The 20661-nt window shown below is 40.2% G+C and overlaps 1 protein-coding gene across 1 annotated transcript in view; it reads right to left on the bottom strand.

The window, feature by feature from the left end:
- GUCY2C (guanylate cyclase 2C) overlaps window positions 1–20661 on the bottom strand; it is a gene marked incomplete at its 5' end in the record, with an annotated part of 91640 nt that overhangs the window by 25764 nt on the left and 45215 nt on the right. The window contains 8 exons of the mRNA XM_053470278.1: window positions 380–538; window positions 3321–3412; window positions 6779–6867; window positions 9218–9355; window positions 9818–9950; window positions 13716–13802; window positions 14412–14516; window positions 18798–18866. Of these exons, the coding sequence (XP_053326253.1) occupies window positions 380–538; window positions 3321–3412; window positions 6779–6867; window positions 9218–9355; window positions 9818–9950; window positions 13716–13802; window positions 14412–14516; window positions 18798–18866 (872 nt within the window). The remainder of the gene's footprint in view (window positions 1–379; window positions 539–3320; window positions 3413–6778; window positions 6868–9217; window positions 9356–9817; window positions 9951–13715; window positions 13803–14411; window positions 14517–18797; window positions 18867–20661) is intronic.

Here is a 20661-nt window from a genome sequence, read left to right as displayed (position 1 = left end):
AGTGCATGTGGCATGCACACATTCCAGGACAAGAGTTGCTGCTGCTGAATACACGAGACAATGCTCAGGTGCACTTCTCCTCCAGGTAAGTATGGAGGAAGACATCTTGTCAGGGAAACCATCCTTACACCCCTGTTCCAACCTGCGGAGAGGAAATGTCCACGGCTCTGTTCTTTTGTGAAAGTGATCCAAGAGGCCAGGTTAATGGAGCTGACACCAGGGAGAAGCCAACTAAGAAAGAAGACAGAAGAACAAGAAGAGGCAAGAGAAAAAGGAGACAGAGACATGGAGAAGATAGAGAGACATTAAAAGAGTGTGAGTAAGAGTGCGTGAATTAATTCCTTACTTGGCACACACTTGAAGAAATAAAAAAACTCACCCTGGAAGCAACATGAAATTTAGTTGGTCAGCACGATCTCTTTCTGCTTTATAAAGCTGGGTTCGCTCCTCCACCAGGTGCTCCAGGTTTTTGGAGTAGAGTTGCAGTCGGCGTATAAGAGTGTCCATGTAACTCTCATTTGTCTGGTTATGAAAGTTACTGCCATGAAGACAAATGGACCAATTTGTAATCGGTTTTAGTATAGCAATCAAGTAAAGTTAACAATGACATTGAAAATGTAAATGGTCAAATAAGTTGAATGTATGAGACCAACATGATATGTGCATTTTATTTAATATATGAAATTCCATTACACTTGCGAGTGTGTGTTTTTTCCCCCTAAATGTATTAAATTATTTTTTGTACCATATATATATATATATATATGCCGAATTTGGAATAATTTGGAATATATATATATATAATCGCAATGCGACTTTAAATCCCGTCTTTTTTTTTTAATTTTTTTTTTAATGCGGAGGAGAGAGAGGGGTGCCTAGCAACCGCTCGGCGCCCCCCATTCTCCTCCACGAGGCCTCTACCTCCGTCGCGGTGCCGGCATTTCATGCCGAGCGCCGAAATATGACGTCATATTTCGGCGCTCAGCAGTGAAGCAGCGGCCACCGCAGCAGAGAAGGAAGACTGAAGCCTCATGCTCCCGTTGCTGAACCTAAAGGTGAGAAAACTACAAAGGGGGAGGGTAGATAGTGAGTAGGGAGGGGGGTTAGAAAGTGATAAGGGAGGGAGAGGGGATAGAAAGTGATAAGGGAGGGAGAGGGGATAGAAAGTGATAAGGGAGGGAGAGGGGGTAGAAAGTAATAAGGCAGGGGCGTCCAACATGCGGGCCAAATGCGGCAGCCAGGGCAACCGATCTTACGCGGGCCGCACCTCGAGCATGTACTGGCTGACTTGGCATGATAGGAGTGTGATTGCTAGGTTCCAGCACTTACACATCCAACCAGTAAATGCTGGAACCTAGGCATGATGGGACTGGCATGCTGTTAGCAATCACACTCCTATCATGCCAAGTCAGCCAGTACATGCTGAAAACTAGCTAGCTGCCCCCCTTGTGTATTGATACTGCCAGCAGTATGGAGTCTGCACATCACTTACAGCCACCCTGTACCAGCATGTACTGGCTGACTTGGCATGATAGGAGTGTGATTGCTAACAGCAATCAGAGCAAGCACAGTCCCATCATGCCTAGGTACCAGCATTTACTGGTTGCCTGGGTATGATAGGAGTGTGATTGCTGTGTGGGCAGTGTGGATGCCAGGGCTGGCTTTGGGGTGTGCAACCTGTGATCTATGCCTGTAATTTAGGGGGTTTTAAATATACCTTTTAATGACGTGTTTTTATGTGAATTCCAATTGATCTGTACCTGCAAAGCTGGGTTTTTGCGTTATTCAGTAGATCCATATCTATATATTTCCATACATTATTTATGTATACCTGCAAATACAATGTTTGTATGTCTTATTCAGTTGATTAATACCTGCAATGCTGTTTCCATGTATTTATTTGATCTATACCTGCAGTGCTACGTTTCATATACTATTGTATACCTGCAAATACAGGATTTGTATGTCTGATTCTGTTTATTTGATATATACCTTCAGTGCTGAGATCACAAGTGAATTTCAGTTGATCTATACATGCAAAGCTTGGTTTGTGTGTTAATGTGTTGATCTATACCTGCTATCGGCAACTGGGGCTAATAATATTGGTTGGTGTGGCAGAGCCTGTCCTGGTGTGTGTGTTCGGTTGTCAGTGTGGCAGAACCTGTCCTAGGGTGTGTGTTTGGGTGTCACTGTGTCAGAGCCTGTCCTGGTGTGTGTGTGTGTGTGTTTGGATGTGGGTGTGGCAGAGCCTGTCCAAATGTGTGTGGGTGTCTGTGTGGCAGAGCCTGTCCTGGTGTGTGTGTGTGTGTTTGGTTGTCGGTGTGACAGAGCCTGTCCCGGTGTGTGTGTCTGGGTGTCGGTGTGACAGAGCCTGTGTTGGTGTGTGTGTTTGGTCATCTGTTTCCTGGCACTTAACTTACAGTAGGAATTATTTAATTTATATTTATCCAGAGATAAAATGCCCTCCTGAAGTTGTAGTGACTTCAGGGGACAAAACGTTCAAGGCCCTGAAATCATTTAGTGGAAACGTTAGTTATTGTGTTATAATATTTATTTCAAGGATTAGTCGCACTCAATTGTGGCTTCAGGCTTCCCATGTTGAATGATCAAGTATTATTTTAGCCCAATAACAAAAGTATAATTCCATAGCACATTACTTTTGGAAATTATGAATGCCCCCCCAGTTTGACTGTGGTATCTTGTGTGCCCCCCCCCTATATATTGTTTGTAGAGTCGCCACTGCATGGGATATACAAGCCTTGAAGGTAATTAATTCCTTGATTCTTACTTAACCAAGTGTATACTTATGTTACATAGTTACATAGTTATATAGGCTGAAAAAAGACATGCGTCCATCAAGTTCAGCCTTTCCTATATCTGTTAATTTGTTGCTGTTATACATATATCACACAACACCCCAGGCAGTCTGTTATGTCTTGCACATGAATGTTTCAATGTAGTGTTAAAATATAAATCTTAAGTAGATGAAAGTTGGCTACTGTTTACCTATTCTGCATTGACAATTAAATGGAAATTGAGCTGATATAGAAAAATGATAAGATGTCACGGACAGATGCAGGTCTGGAAAAGGAAGGACAGACTGGGTGGGAGTGAAATACAACTTGTGTTGAACAAAAGAGACGAAGAGGAAAGCATAATTAGGGGGAGGTGGGAGCTGATATCAAAAGAGGTGTGAAGACAGCACACTAGCAATAAGGGGGACTGGTATGATCAAGCAACAACCCTCTACTTTTTTCCATTTGGTGCTGCAAACTGTATATATCACCATTAAATGCTATGTGAAAATTGCAGGACTTTACCTAAATATCTTCCCAAGTGTGTTTTCAATTTTCTTAAAATCTGGTCTCTTTTCAGGATCTTCCTCCCAACAATTTTTTACTAACACATAGACCTAAAGTAAGAACAAGCTGAGTCACAACAGTATCAGAATATGAATATATAATCTATATATATAAAAGATAATATATATATATATAAAAGATATAATAAGATAATATATAATTAATATATATTATCTTTTATTTATATAGTGCCAACAAGTTACGCAGCGCTTCTTACAATACAGTATACCGTATTTGCTCGAAAAAATACTCCTTGTCTTATATTCGAGGCCGTCTTATAATCAGACCACAAATAGAGGTCTCATCACAAGACTAAGATCCAGATCCCCCGAAGCACTGCAGGGGACCTGGATCTTCCTCTCTGGCAGCCGGTGAACATCTGTGCTATGCGCGCAGACAACTTGCCCGCACTTCTGCTGGGGCTTCTATGATGGAGCACTGGCATGACATGACCTTCCGGTGCTCAGTCATAGAAGCCCCGGCGGAAGTACCGTCCAGCAGCAGCGGAGGTTGTTTGTGCGAATTGCACAAACCTCCACCAGCTGCCTCCACTAGACAGCAGGGAATCTGAAGCATGGGGGACAAGTCTACGGATGCACTGGTAAGTCGGGGGGGGGGGGTATAAGGGTTTTCTGGCAGAAGTGTGGCATATAGGGGATTAAAAAGCATATCAGGGAGGAAATGCGGCATATAGGGGGTTAAAAGGCATATCAGGAAGGCAGAGTGGCATATATGGCTGTATAAGGCATATCTGGGGCAGAGTGACAAATAGGGGGTTAAAAGGCATATGTGGGGGGGCAGGTTGACAAATAAAAGGAAATAAAAAACAAAAACTTAATTGTTCTCATTGTTGTTATTAAATATGAAAAAAAAGTTTACATGTGAAATAATATTTACTAGTAAAACTTTTTTCTTATAGGGTAGTCTTATATTCAGGCTTTTTCTTTTTTTACCCTAAATTAATATTCAAATAATAGAGAAAGGTGAGAGGTAGCGTGAGAGCTGTATCAGTGACAGTGAAGTTCTAGCAACTAAGATGGTATGCTTCTCTAAAGAAGTGGGGTTTCAGATTTTTCTTGAATGTTGGGAGAGAGTCTGAATGCTGAAGGTTCAGTGGAACTAGGTTCCAGAGGTATGGGGCAGGGTAAATTGGAGAATCTGTAGTGACTACTGTAGTGTATTACAGGGACTGCAGCAGACACTTTTTCCCTGTTCCTGAGTAGAGTTTAGTTGTTTAGACAGTTGCCCATTTATGCTACTAGCCAAATTTGTCCACAAGTTAAATTTCTTTATTATCATATCATCTATTATTCTTCATTGCTAAATCAATATCTGTGACAAAACCAAGTGTTATAATATATAATTTTGGGGGAAATTCAGTCCTGCTCCACAGGGTTGCATCTACTACTATTACTGCTGCTGCACCTCTTTGACTTTCCTTAAACTGGGGGAATTTCTTTTAAACAAATGTCTATAATATTGGGGAAATCCAGTCCTGCTCCATGGGGCTGTGTGTGCCTATGATGTGCAAGTGTGCTCTACTACTACTACTACCTACTACTACTACTACTACTACTACTACTACTACTACTACTACTACCTACTACTACTACTACTACTACTACTAATGCTGCTGCACCTCTTTGACCATCCTAACTCTAATGGAACCTTTTTTTAAAAAAAACAGATTTCAATAATATTGAGGAAATCCAGTCCGGCTCCATGGGGCTGCATGTGCCTATGATGTGCTAGTGTCTGCCTGCCCAGGCCCAGTTTTCTGCTACTACTGCTGCTGCATCTCTTTCACTGTCCTTACTCTAGGAGATTCTTTTTTTTTTTTTTTTTTTTTTTTATTCTATAATATTTAGCCCTGCTCCATGGGGTTACATGTGCCTACACCTATGATGTGCCAGTGTCTGCCTGACCATGCCTAGTGCTCTGGGGAACCTTTTACATTTCTATAATGAAAGGTGTGTCCAGAAGGTGTCAGAGATTTCCCACTTTTGGGAAGGTCCCCCAAATGTTGTTTTGTATTAACAAAAAAGACCTCCAAATTTCATTTGAAACAAAAAGCCGGGAAAAGTAATTTATTGCCCAAAAATAAATGGAGCAAAAACAAAACAAAAATTTTGCCAATGTGATTTTGCTTGCCCTGCATATGTCAGTACTTAATGGTGTTTATTGAGAGGAAGGACTCTCAAGGAGAATGGTAAAAGATTTAAGTAAATTAGAGTGTAACAGCTGGAGTTAAATGTTAATAAATGTGAAATTATCATATCACTAGCTATTTGGGACATAAAAATCCCAAAGCAGGATAAATATACCGTATTGGCCTGATTAAAGGGCGCACCCTTAAAGTTTGGTGCTATTTTAAACAAAAAAATATTTTTAAAGAAAAAATACACATCAGGGGGATAGTAAAACAGTAACAACAGAAAACAATAGCCATTTTAAAGTCCCCGCCTTAATTCATAATCCACCTTACTTATAGATATGCCACTCTGCCCCCCAGATAAGCCACTCTTCTCCCCAGATATGCTTAATGCCCCCAGATATGCCACTCTGCTCCCCAGATATGCGTTATACACCCAGATATGCCTTATACCCATATATGCCACTCTGCCCCCCAGACTTACCTATGCATCCTTAGACTTGCTGCCAGTGCTCCAGACTCCCTTGTGTCTACCGCAGGTGGACGTCTGCGCGATGCACACACACAAGTTGTCTGCGTGCGCCACGCAGGCGTCCACCGGCTGCCAGAGAAGAGGATCCAGATCCTTTTAATAATTATTATTATTAATAATTATTAGGAAAAACTAATAGAGGCAAGTTTATTTGAGAGAAGGGGCAACGGCTTAGGTCAAAAGCTTAGCTGTAATGCAAGGAAGTTCTATTTGACTGAGACAATAGCAGATAAATGGAAGAATCTACCAGCAAAGGGGTGGAGGCTAATGCAGTGAGGTGATTTAAACATGCATGAAATAGACATAAAGCAATCCTCACTATGGGACCAGGCCAAGAACTGATAAGGTTTAAATCTCTTATACCAAGAAAAAATTGGGAAGACTTGATGGGCAGAATGGTTCTTTTCTGTTGTATGTTTCAAATTCTGTTTGGGAGTGAATTTACAAACCTATGAACTACTGCTGTGAACAATATAAAGGACAGGTTCAAAGTCTCATTTAACATTTCTGAAAGTTTCCCCTCATATTGAAGCTCTCAGTTAGGTATATTTAGTGAGACTGATAACTTGACAGAACCCAGTCAGTTTGATCACCAGTAATGTTGAGTTCATGTGCTATATTTGCACAGTGAGATTTTGCATTACTAGTCAGCTCTCAGGGTAGTATAATCACCATTCTGCGACAAGATAAACACCAAAATGCACACAACTTTTAAGATTACATTTTTCTCACCTCAATTTCCCATTCATCGGCTGTATCAAAGTTCAAATCTGGTCGGAAGGGACAATCTCCTTTGCACTTCAGGAGTCTGGAAATTTTTTCTTGAAGGTAAAGGAACAGAAAATCAATTCAACATCCACCAGAATGATGTCTGTAGGGCATTGTAATGCAATATTTGCAACATAGTTGACATATATATACTCAGTGGCCACTTTATTAGGTACACCAGTTCAATTGCTTGTTAACACAAATAGCTAATCAGTTAATCACATGGCAGCAACTCAATGCATTTAGGCATGTAGACGTATTCAAGGTAACTTGCTGAAGTTCAAACTGAGCATCAGAATTGGGAAGAAAGGGGATTTAAGTGACTTTGAACTTGCCATGGTTGTTGGAGCCAGATGGGCTGGTCTGAGTATTTCAGAAACTGCTGATCTACTGTGGTCACAAGCGCCAGTGTGCAAGATTTCCAAGAGGGTCTCTCCAGACCCTCCAGAGAACTCTTGGCTCCTCTTGCAGCTTGAATACAGGTGCAGAGTATTTCAAATTCTGGTATTTTAACCTTTTCCATGCCAGGATTTTGTGGGACTATACAGCACAAATCTTTGGTCATAATTTTTTTTAATTCATTTTTTGGATATATTTTCTTGGAACTGAATGATTCCCCTTATGACACCATGGTGACTTCACTGGGGTATTTTCTATTTTATTACAAACACAATTACACATCCGTGCTCACACACACTTAATTATACATCCATGCGCACACACACAATTACAAATCCAAGCTCACATACACACAATTACACATCCATGCTGTGACACACACAATTACACATCTATACATATTTACAAACACATAAACCTACATCCCACCTTCCTCCTGTTGTTTGCTGTCCAGCTGCTCACACACTGAGTAGCCTCGGTTTCACCGCAGAGTCACGTGACGCAACGTGACCCAATATGTTTCTGTATCTGAGTGCCGGCTCAAAATAGTTTCGAAATGGCCCTTCTAACTTGGACCACCTTTTCTAAACAATTTTGAACCGGTAGGAGGAGGCAGGAACAAGGGGTCGCAGGGGTCACCCGGGCCCCTTAGAGGCATGGGCCCCGTTGAACCTGCAATCCCTGCAGCTACACCGCTGCCTGTTGCCATACAGGGAACTTAAAACGGATTTGGTAAAGTTTTTTCTGTGTATTCGTGTAAGAAGTTTCACTTTTTTTCTAACATCACATTTCTCCTCCTACTTCATAGTGTTGTTTTGTCCTTTTTTCTCTGCACATTGACAAGGTTATGAATTTGCCTTTATTAGCCTTGTTTGAATTTGCCAATTATTTGTTGTCTTTGGCATACATTCATTGTGACAAAAAAACTGTGATTCAATACCCATATTGTGAGAAGGCTTTATTGTATCAGAAAAGTTACATATTGCAGGCTGCATTTCCAACCAAGAAAACCATTCTTTCATGTACAGTAACTTATTATTTTGCCTGAAATGGCATCATTTTTTGTAGCGATACATTTTCCTGGTAGGAGGCTTCCTTGTTTTTTTCTGGCTGCATATTTCCACGCATGTGTACTTGTCATAAGCTGGGCTTCAGATGTACATGGTCATAGGGTCACCACATTTTATTTCAACCATTCAGGGACACATCTACTGCCTATATCTCACATACACACTGATTCACATATACACTATTATTAGGATACCATGGGAACCATGTGGATTTCAGATTTTATAATATATTATAATATACATATAATCAATACAGACATGAGCAGTTTCAGATAATTAACTTCTCTATTACCAGAAATGAACAGATTCAGAGAATTAAACCCTCTATTACAAGACGTTACACAGGAAAGGCTTCTGAACTCTCTGCCAATCATTGTTAAGAAGTCTCTCCTGATTGGTTGAGACCTCCTTCATTCTCATTCCGGGACAATGCATTGTCCCGGATTGAGCCTGCAGGGACCCAAGACTTAAAGTCCTATTGCGGGACTGTCCTGGGCAATCCCGGACATGTAGTCAACTCTACATGGTAAGCCATTAGTAACATATGAAAATACAGTTCATGAATCCACCCTACTACTATTTCATTCTGGTCTTGTATTCTAACTTCAGTCCTACAAGCTAAGTTTTTCTCAACATTCTTGGAAAAGCTAATTAAACTATATGGACACAATAAGAACAAAATATTTTTCAGATAAAGATAAGTACACAAGGAACAACAAAACTGCACAGATTATTTGTTTACTGTACTGTATTGTTTTATTTTGTTTACTCTATTAGATTTTCCTTGTTTGTTCTTGAATCTACTTGCAGTATATTTCAACATTTTAATCATATTATATTGTATATTTACATTCATATAAAATGTGATTTGCTGTAAATTCTGTATATTTATTTTTGTGTCTACTTTTACAAGACATAATGTTTTTACACTTACCTTTAGGGTCATGGCACTGCTCAGTGTAGAATGTCTCTTTTCTGAGAACAATTTCTTGAGCTATGATCCCATAGCTATAGACATCGCCTTTCTGAGACACCCCATCATGACGTAGATGCTCAGGGGATGTCCACAAGTCTTTTGACAAAATAATGATAATTATTTTTAGAACAGTAAAGTCAACTTTTTATGTAGATGCATTTATTTGTGCAGCACAAAGATGCCCCCGCAGAGCATCACCTTCCATCTTACTTCTGTTTCTTTTTTTAATTCTCCCTTTTTTATGGTTTTAATTCAATTCCTGTGTCACTGACTTAATGGAGGCAGGTCATAGGTAATATATAAAATATGTTACTTTCTGTTGTTTGCTTTGTAATCACCCAAACAAAACAAGAAGCAGTCTGTATATAGCATTTATATTTGACTCACATTTCCATTTAGCACATTTACCCTTAATGACAAAAAGTTAATGTTATCCATGATAGAAAAAAATTTGCCATATCATTTGCATGCTTATTAAAGTACATGGTGGCCCACTGGCTTATAACACATGGCTTCACATATAATGAAAACAGTTTAGATATTTGCCATACATCTTACCTTTTTTAGGGCTGAGAACACATTTACCAACAAAATCGGTGATTTTTACCACCATACGGCTGTCCACAACACAGTTTGTTGACTTCAGGCGTCCGTGAACTTCAGTTTTACTTGAGTGCAGATAAGACATACCCTGCCATGTAAATATGATTTAAAATGTACTATTATAGTAATGGAACTGCTACAAGAAACATAAAATATCAAAGCCTAGCTTCAAGTTATCCAAATTTAGTTTTTTTTTTGTTACAGTCTATTCTGTTGTAAATGAGTTATATATAGTTGAGTGATTATGTAAAGAGTTGAACCTTAAAATTATGGTCATGTTTAATTTATTTTAGATCTTAATTTAGAAAAAAAAACATTTGGACAAAGAACACATACATTACATAGCTGTTAGACAAGACATGTATTCCGCTGTCTGAGTCAGCGTGCTTGGACTGAGAAGCTGATGGTGAGGGCTTTGTCAGTAGCTGTGCTTAACAGAGACAGCTGGGTGAATCTGAATCCCAGGATATGAAATCATTTCCCAGTGCCAAGACATAGGCAGCCTATAAGGACCGCAAGGGAGAGGGTTGACAGACCCTTTACCTCCCACTGGTTCCCAAGGAATGAGCCTTCTGCTGAGCCTACAAAGGTAGGTAAGATGGGAGTGTCCCAAAAGTACAAGTGTGTGAGGATGGAGTGAATTTGTATATGTTAGTGTCTACATGTGTAAGTATCAGTATACGTGAGTGTGGAAATATGTAAGTCTGTGTGTGTTTAAGATTGTAGAATTAACATGTGAAGCTGAAGTTATGGGTGTGCATATTATACACAAGTACTTATTTTGTTACCTATAAAATTGTAAAGTTATTTCTCTGTACAGATGCATATTATACCCAAGTTGTTACAGTTAGCCTTGCTTGATTGAAACTTGTTAGAGGAGGACTCTCTGAGCCCTCTGTACTAAAATGACAGGGTGCAAGGCCCCTTCCAGTAGATGCCTCCATTGTTCTAAAGCCAGTTTAAGGGCCAGCAACACTCTCTCTCCTACACAATAGTTTCTTTCTGCAGGAGAAAGGATCCGTGAGGAATAAACTACGGGGTAAAGTTGTCCATCAGTCTCCTGCCCTTGTGATAGAACGGGACCTACTGCGGTGTCGGAAGCGTCTACTTCGAGGGTGAATGGGTTGTGGGGGTTAGGTAGCTGGAGAATAGGAGCAGAGACAAATTTGTCTTTTAAAAACTGAAAAGTCTTTTGAGCAGCCTCTGTCCAGACGAACTTGTTGTGTGTAGAAGTGAGAGCTGAGAGGGGTTGTATGTGCTTCGAAAAATCTCTGATAAACTTTCGATAATAATTAGCGAAGCCAATGAATCTTTGTATCCCCTTCCGGTCTGTGGGTGACGGCCAGTTGAGAATAGCCTCCACTTTTTTTGGGTCCATTTGGATGCTAGTTGGAGACAGTACATACCCCAAGAACTCGATGCTTTGGACCTCGAACATACATTTTTCTAGTTTAGCATTTAGTCCGTTAACATGGTTAACATGTGTCCGATGGAGCTCTATAAAAAAAAATCAATATCGTTCAAGTATACTGTGACAAAGTGATCCAGGATGTCGCGGAAGACGTCGTTGATAAAATGTTGAAATGTGGCAGGGGCGTTGCACAGCCCAAATGGCATCACTAGATATTCATAGTGACCGTAGCGACATCGGAACGCTGTCTTCCATTCGTCTCCTTTACGGATCCTTACTAAGTTGTAAGCTCCTCATAAATCGATTTTGGTAAAATATTTGGCAGAACGGGCATGTTTGAGTCGTTCAGAAACCAACGGAAGGGGATATCTGTTCTTCTTACGGTAATGTTGTTGAGCTCTCTATAATCAATGCAGGGTCGTAGGCCTCCGTCTATTTTATGTACAAAGATGACTGCACCGGCTGGGGATGTAGAATGGTGTATGAAGCCTCTAGCGAGGTTGTTGTCGAGATATTCTTTCAAAGTAGTCAACTCAGGTTTGGAGAGGGGGTAGATCCTACCGAACGGAATAGACGCCCCAGGATACAGTTCAATAGGGCAATCGGATGGCCTGGAAGGTGGTAGGTTCTCGGCGGTAGGTTCTCAAAGGCGTCAGCATACTGTCTGTACTAGTCAGGTAAGAAGGTAGTGGTATGCGTAAGACAGACCGTTGTATGCCGTAATGATGTGAGGTGAATAGGAAAATTCCCATCTCCCAGTTGATGTAGGGATTGTACAGGCGTAGCCATGGAAGACCGAGAATAAGCGGAGAGATGGGAGATGGTACAACATCAAAGCTGAGTGACTCCACATGTTTGTCGGCAATCTTGAGGTGCAGGGTGGAGGTCTCATAGATGATAGGCCCAGTCTTCAAGGGGCTACCATCCACAAGCAGGATAGACACAGGATGTCTCTTGCAGTGTGGGGATGGAGAGGGACTGTACATACCCTGATTCCACTGCAAAGATACGGAGAGGGATAGGTGAGCTGGAGTACTTGACATAGGATTAGAGCGAATGTGCAGGTGTGCTATAGGTCTCTTACCCTTGGCAGGGCAGGCCCTACAGTCCTGGAAAGCATGGCCCGCCTTACCGCAATAGAGACACAGTCCTAGGGTATGACATCGCTCCTTTTCCGCTGCGGACAGGGGCCCCCGAACAATCCCAATCTGCATGGGTTCTTCTTGTGGTGAAGACGGCAGAGATGTGGAGGAGGATCTGATCGGTGTCCAGGGAGGATTGGTGGACAACTGTTCTCTTCGTCTCTCCCGGAGCCAGTGGTCAATCTGGGTGGCTAGTGAGATGAGTTCTTCCAAGCCTGAGGAATGGTGGTACGAGAGAGCTCATCCTTCACGGTCTCCGAAAGTCCCCAACGGAACTGATCATACCAGGAAGAGTCAAGAGCCAGATGCCTGAACTCCATAATGTAATCTTCAACCTGCCGTTTACCTTGTTTAAGCGTTCTCAGGTAGTAGCAGAGGAGATACTGAAGGGGTCATCATAGAGAGCGTCGGATACTTGGTGAAATGATGACCATGAGTCCAAAAGTGGGCTGCGGGTGTGAATGAGATTGTGAGCCCATGCCTGGGGCTCATCCGACAGGAGAGAAATGAGTGGGGTAAGTCCTAGGTTTCAAAGTAAAAAGGATCTGGCAAGATGCGATAAATGCAGGGTTAGGGTTAGGGTTTACAGAACTTTACAGACAAAAAATTGCCCTTTACACTGGAATTCTTACTACTAAACCATACCTGCCCTTTGATCTCATAATACAAAAAACATCTCCTTACAGCAGCCAACGCCTTTATCCCTTTACACTGGGGTGCACCAAACCTTCTTCCTTTAGACTTCATTGGTTGGAATACATGGAATAATGTTGTACACTGTTTCATTGTTTCTATCTGACATCTGTGTTATGCCTTTTAGTGTTATACACTTGATTATTGATACTATTTGAAAGATACATTATGGCTATTAACGTTGGACACTGGATGATTGTTTGATGATTGACAACTGCAGTATCCTTATCAATGTTCTACACCAGATTATTGTTACTTTCAGACAGCAGTATCATGCTTAGTTTGTAAAATCAATGCTGTTCTTTCTCAACTTCTATAAAAACAGAGAAACATTGATGTACCTTTAATGATTACTGAAGAATATGATATATTAATTATTACAGATTTGGTTTGAAGAAAAATACATTACAGTGATATGACTTTATGAGGAACCTGTTTCACCATAAATAAAAAAGATTCACTGTAGGCATTTTAAAAGAATTACAAGATCCACAAAAAGTCAAGAGAGACAGAACTAATAACAGATAACAGATAATTATATGGGAAGTACTTTACACCAGTGCCTTCTGTTTGAAAAATGCACTGTTTTATCCTAGGATATTCTTACCTTAGCTATATCATACATCACTGATATTTTAAATTCCCAGTCCATAAATGTGCCATCAGGGTAAGATATCTTATCATTTAGAACATCCTATGAATTAAAATAAAGCAAACTGTTTATTGTTCAAGTATTCTTGATCATACATTTCAGACACTGCAGTGAATTACATTAAAAATAATTATTGTGATAGACCTTTATGTCTATGGACAGCTCCCCGATTGTGCATCATAGGGCAGTTTTAAAGATATTTACAATAAAGAGATTTCTAGTGATATTGATAGTTTAATTAAAAATAAGAATGAAAATCAAAATCTGTCAACTGGTATTCAGGGGAATATTTTTATGCAATTCTATCTATTTATTTCATCGCACTTGGCACAACTGAGAATGCTCTAGGTTTCACCCAGACTTTCAGAGCAAAGCACTGCATCCTTGGGTCACTCTGATCTTTCTCTGGGATGTGGGAGCTGAATTTGGCCACACTCACTCCCCAATTCCCCTTCCATCCCCATACCATTTTATGTTATGTGGGGCTAGCCATAGCTATATAGACAGCTAGGAAGTTCATAGGCATGAAAATTGGCCAAAGAAATAGAGAGAGGGGGGTATGATTTCTGTCCTTATATTCTTGAATGAAAACAGATTTGTGTGTAGAGCAGGCTAGAGAAGTATTATAAGTAAAGTAATGGATATACTTACACGAAGTGAGCCTCTTTCACAGTATTCAATCACAGCATATATCATTGTATTGATCTTCACTGTACCATAGAACTTTGTCAGGTTGTAATAATCTATTTGTAGAAGCTGTTGGATAATAGTCTACATTTACTTGATGGCTTTGAAACATTTGTGGCTTGGTATATTAAATTATTTCTCACTACATTTTTGTTAAGTAAATAAAAAATGTAAAATGTGCTAAGTTTATTTTTAATTAGAAAACAGTATGTGATGTGCACACAGAAAATAATCAGTTAATTTTGTAAATAAATAGTATTCATAAATTTTAATTCACAAGGAGTTTGGAATAGTCCTGGTTGTTCGAAGAGATTAACTAATGTTTACATTTTATGCTGAGTCAATTTGCATATGTACACACTAAGTTAATTCTAATAGGGTATGTTTATCCACATGTAACTTTTTCATGTTACAAATTAGTTAAGAGACAAATTTCCTATCTCCCGCTTTAACCATGGGCATAATCCCTAGGTTTATCTTAATGCCTTCTTTGGCTTTTCGGTATTTCAAGTTCCTCCTCTCTCATTTAGTTTAACCACACAAATTATATATTTTTTCAGGACAATTAGGCATTTCATTTGAAACATTATGCATACATAAATATATAAACTATCATCAAAACAATTAGGAAAAATTATGAGTTTATTGGTTTCACCTATACAAACAACACTTAAATATTGCAAATGAAGACACAAAATATATTGAGGTCCTGAGCTTGGAGACACCTCAAAGTATTTTTATTGTTATTTATTTGTTAGCTGCAAGGCTAACTATGAAAGATGTACAACCCTTTTCCCAAACATAAAACACCTAATATGCTTTGAATTGGGCCCTACTAGTGGTTAGAAAAACCTTAATGGCTGAAAAATAAAAGAATACATATTTTTTGAAAGTTGGCAAAGTATTTTACACTTTTTATTCAACCATTTTCCTGCCAAACTGTGTCAAATAGTGTAGTAACATTAGTTATTGCAACTATCAACCATAACAGTATGACTAATATTGAGTAAGGGCCCCCTTTTGTCGCCAAAACAGCTCTGACCCATTGAGGCATGGACTCCACTAGACCTCTGAAGGTGTGCTGTGGTATCTGGCACCAAGACATTAGCAGCAGATCCTTTAAGTCCTGTAAGTTGCGAGGTGAGACTTCCATGGATGTATATATTCTCTATATGTTCTCCAGGTTAATGACGCACATGTACCTGGCCATCCACATGATGTAAAAAAAAAACGTCATTCATCAGACAATGCCATATTCTTCCATTGTTCCGTGGTCCAATTCTCTGTGTGTTCTGACTCCTTTATATCAGAGCCAGCATTAACTAAAAAACAGCAATTTGAGCTACACTAGCTTGTCTGTTGGATTTGACCACACGAGCCAGCCCCTTCGTCCCCCACGTGCATCAAATAGCATTGGCGGCCCATGACCACTTTTCCTTCCTAGGACCACTATTGATAGATCTGCAATTTTGGAGATGCTAGCCATAACAATTTGGCCCTTTGAAGATTTCAAAGACACCCTTACTTAACTTTTCTATGTGGCCCACCACAAACATAAATCTAATGAGAATTTTTTTTTCTGTACCTCTTCCCGTCAGGCATGTTTTGGGATGGATGCTGCATGATGGGAAACTCGGATAAAGAAAGAAGCCAGAAAAAAATAAATTCCACTTCTCCTGGTCACATAGATACCACATGTGTGTGGTATGTAAGCATTACACAGTCAAAAGAGGCCCCCAAAACAAAAAGGTCTCCACTTTTTTAAAGTTGAACCAGGAAGGTGCACATCATGATGTTTCTTGGGAGGGGTAAATTTACCCCTAAACATTAAATTAATCCCCATTAATCTTTATATTCTCTGAAAGTATATTGCCCGAAGACCTCGAAGACACCCCACTTCAAGTTGTGAACTGCCATAAATCTAACTTCTAGCTTCCAACCTTTCACGTTTCTTGCACATATTAGGATGTAAGCTTTATGTTAGAGTCTTTCCATTCCTGGATTTTGGTGTAATTTTAAAAATGTTTTTACTGTCTCTTCTTCTCTGGGTTTGGGAGCAATAGTGTAATTCTTTGTTGTCACTCCCCTGGGTTGGGGGTACTTTATTGTGTCTCAAACACAATTGATTACTTTAAAAGCTTAGTGAGTATATCTAGTTTTTAGGGGTTGGGGGATAGCATAAGGGGTGGCGCTAAGGTACTTTTAGTGATAGTGTTAGTTGTGGTTAGATGTCTGGTCTAGGTTACAGTTAATGTATAGTGTCAGTGATAAGTGATTAGATTAGGTCACAGATCAGCAAACTGAATCAGTGACCAGATAGCATTAAATTAGGTTGCAAAATGTTAAAACTTAAATATTGTAAAACTAAGAAAAATCAGATCACTTGTAAGTGACAAGTCTTTTTCAATGACATCTGTCCTATTGGTCCCAACAAGTCTATGGGGACAGAAGAAGCAAGAGTTAACCCCTTCGACTCCACAATCATGTCATAAATGCTATTGGAGCATTACAAGGGTTAATGCTGCATGATCACATTCATGGAGCAATTGTGCAGCAGGGGAGGGTCAGGGTCAAGATATCATAATTAAAGTCCTTAAAGCTTCCTATGGCAGCTGGGAAGCGATCACTGGTTTAAGCCTATATGATTGCTCCTGTAGGGATGATCACAGGCTCGGGGGGGCTCTGCCGGCCTGTAGCTGATCTGCTTGGACTTCTATTACATTATCTGCTACATTCAACAATCGCAGTGAACAATCGCAGGTGCTGTCTGCCCAGAAGTCCAGTTGGACCAGCAACATCGGTTCCCCTGTCAAAAAGTCACCCCTACTTTTTTGAGTCTATAATAGATTCCACCTTTCTAAGAAGGCTTTCCACATCATTTTGGAGTGTGTATGTGAGATAGTATGTCTATTATAGCAAAAAGAGCATTTTTGAGGTCAGGCACTGATGTTGGGTGAAAAGGCTTGGCCCAGAATCACCATTCAAAATTCATGCTAAAGGTATGCAGACCACTCGAGTTTCTTCACACACATTTGTCAAACCTTGCCTTATGGACCTTGCTTTGTGGACAGGGCAATAAAGTTGGACGCATACAACTGTGTAAAAATATCTGCTGTAATATTACCCTTCAGTGGAACTAAGGGGGCTAGCTCAAACCCTGAAAAACAGCCCAAGACCATTATCCTTCCTCCATCAAACTTTACAGTAGGCACTATGCAGTCTGATCAATCTATCAGACTTACAGATAGTAAAGCATGAGTCATCACTCCAGAGAACACGCTTTCACCACTCTAGAGTCCAGTGGTGGTGGGCTTTACACCACTCAAGCTGATGTTTATCATCATGATCTTTAGCTTTTGTGCATTTGCTCTCCACGAAAACACATTTCATGAAGCTCCTGACGCACAGTGCTTTTGCTGATGTTGCTCCTAAAGACAGTTTGGAACTCAGTAGTGAGTGATGCTACAGAGGAAAAACAAGTTTTATGTGCTACCACTTTGTAGCTGAGCTGTTGTTACTCTTCCACTTCACAATAACAACACTTGCAGTGGCCTGGGACAGATCTAACATGGCAGAAATTTCACAAACTCACTGTTTGGCATGCCTATTTGCTTAATTTTATACACATGTTAGCAATGTGCGTTAGCAGTCTAAATTAGGAAAGGACTTCACATACTTTTGATCATATAGTTCTTATATGTGTTGTGGTAAAGTGTATGGGAAAGTGGTGGATGGGGTGTATATCTCACCTGGTTTTCTCAACCAGGCACGGTAGCAGACATCCAGGAGGATACATGCTGCTTTAGCAGGGCGTAGTCTGCTAGGGCTCTTTTGTTTAAAGGTACATGGGCTGGATTACTTGGATAAGTGGGAGAGCTCCAGTCCACACCCCTAGTCCACTACGGGTTTTCCTTACTCCCAGGAGTCCTCAGATGAGGCTTCCTATGCTTATTACTGGGGAGGAATCCTTAAAAGAGAGGGCTGTTAGGTTTGCAAGAGATAGGAGAGACTGAGTCAAGGAGCAGCTCCAGCCAGCGCTGCAGCCCACCAGGTATGAAGCTTTCCCTACGGACAACTTGTTGTTTTGCTTGGTGCTAGACCTTAGGCTTGTAGTGGGATAGTGAGGTATCCTGATGTTTAGTTAGAGCAGGACAGGCTTAGAGTTTGTTTTGTTTGCAAGGTGCTCTATGCCTACATAATTTAAATAAACACCCTCTTGAACTTTTGAAACCTGCTGCCAGTGTGAATACTGTAATTGCCGCCCCATGTGTGAGCTGATCCCTACAGTGTATGTGTATATATATATATATATATATATATATATATATGTGTGTGTGTGTTCTTACTTACTTTGTTGAGCTCCATTTTCTGTTTTTCCGTAAAGTTTCCATCATGTTTCAGGTCTTTGAGAATTATGATCTGTAACAATGAAAAATGGACACAAAAGAGAAGGTTGGTTCTGTAGATGGAAGAAGAAAACTCAGATGTGCCAAAACCATATCTGACACTAAACCTTTTTCTATGTTGGCCCAGTACAAGGTATCACCGTTGACCAAAGATATGATTTATAAGGAAAAGTTAATTTCTGTTAAAGTTGTCTGCCAAGCTAAGTTAAAAAATGTATGCACAGTTATAAAGTGAAGCTTGAAATTGATATGTAAGGTTTCTTTTTGGGTGTGTATGAATATATACACATATCAAGGGCAGAACAACTGCTGATGCAGCACACAGGAATTTAGGGTACAGTGGGACTATAGCCTGCACAAGGAAATTCAGGTTAACATTATTCCACATTGTCTGTTGGTGTTGAAAAATAGAAACCTCCCGGAGATCCATATATCAATCTTGAAAATGTATTGTAATCAATGTAAAGACATGTTTATATATTTACATTATTTCTAGGTTAATGTCCTTTCCAGTTTCTCTCAAGTGGCACCCAAACTGGTTAAAGGCATTTGTATGCCATATTTATTGCATGGCATTATAAAAGTGTGATGATATTGTTTGTATGGGTATGAACAACTTTTAAATGTAATTTTGTTTTCACAATTGTTACTTTATGATAGGATCCACAGCTTGGTCTAAAGAATGCCATAACCGCTTAGGCCTAGACCTGGCTTATCCCAAAGTAGCCACCAACTCTCCAACCCCTAAACAGCCTTTTGCAGCTTTGTTAATGATGGCTGTTGTCTTTATACCAGCAGATGGTTCTTAGTCACTAGAGTAATTGGTCCCAGCCCAGAGAATGCCAAAAGCCTCCCATCAGATATGGTTCCCTAAACCTGTGGAGACAGATCATCCAGCTAATGCAACCTAATACTCCTGCACATGGCCATACAGTGATAGCCTTAGACCAGCAGTTGACTTCTCACCATTTCAACTACAAGTCTGGAGAGTGCCATAAGCTGCCCGCAAAACACCCCAATTTCGATGGGAGATCAATAGAATAACTTGGCTCAGTGCCGTCAGTGGGAACATCTCTGCCACCACAGCCCCAATCACAGCGTGCATAAGGATGGTGATGTGCATATCTCCACACAGCAAGCACTACCTGATTGCAATCCCTTGTTAAAATATCCAGCCTAATATGCCTCAATTGCTTCTCACCATCCCTCATGATATCACTGTTATCACCCTACAGCTTCCTATGCCTAATAGCCACTGCCCCTATATGAATTATGAACCACACAGTTACATCGATCTTCAAAGTCCTTGAAATCCTTAGGGTTTTTTCAAATTCTTCCATATGGCAGACGAGACCACCACAAAAGAAACTAATGTTTACTTCAAGCACCTAGCTATATTCAGCAACTTCATCTTTAACTATGCTAAGAAAACGCCCAATTACGCACTAGCTAACCCTTTCCCAGTATTATGAACCCCGCAATTAGATATGTATGATGCAGGAATGGTCTTTGAAGGTCAAGGGTTTCCTAGAATCCTTCTAATCATATGGATTTACCCACCCCACAACGCTATATGCATGAGTCGACGGGGCTGATATGTAAGCAGGCAAGGGGCCTAGAAATCCCGCCATTCCTCTTGCTGCACCTTGCTCCTTCTGCAAGTTCATTAGAAGAGGGGAGAAACATTGCTATTCCTCACTAGGTGCTTATTTAACTTTAACGCCACATGAGCCACTTTAGCCTTCCAAAGCTTTCCTTTTTCATTTTCATGCTGCACTAAGGAAACAAGCAAGTCAAAGTAAGATTCC

Source organism: Spea bombifrons, chromosome 6, assembly GCF_027358695.1.
Source record: "Spea bombifrons isolate aSpeBom1 chromosome 6, aSpeBom1.2.pri, whole genome shotgun sequence".
NCBI classification, from domain to species: Eukaryota; Metazoa; Chordata; class Amphibia; order Anura; family Pelobatidae; genus Spea; species Spea bombifrons.
Note: the sequence above shows the minus strand (reverse complement) of the source record. Positions and strands in the feature narration are given on the sequence as shown.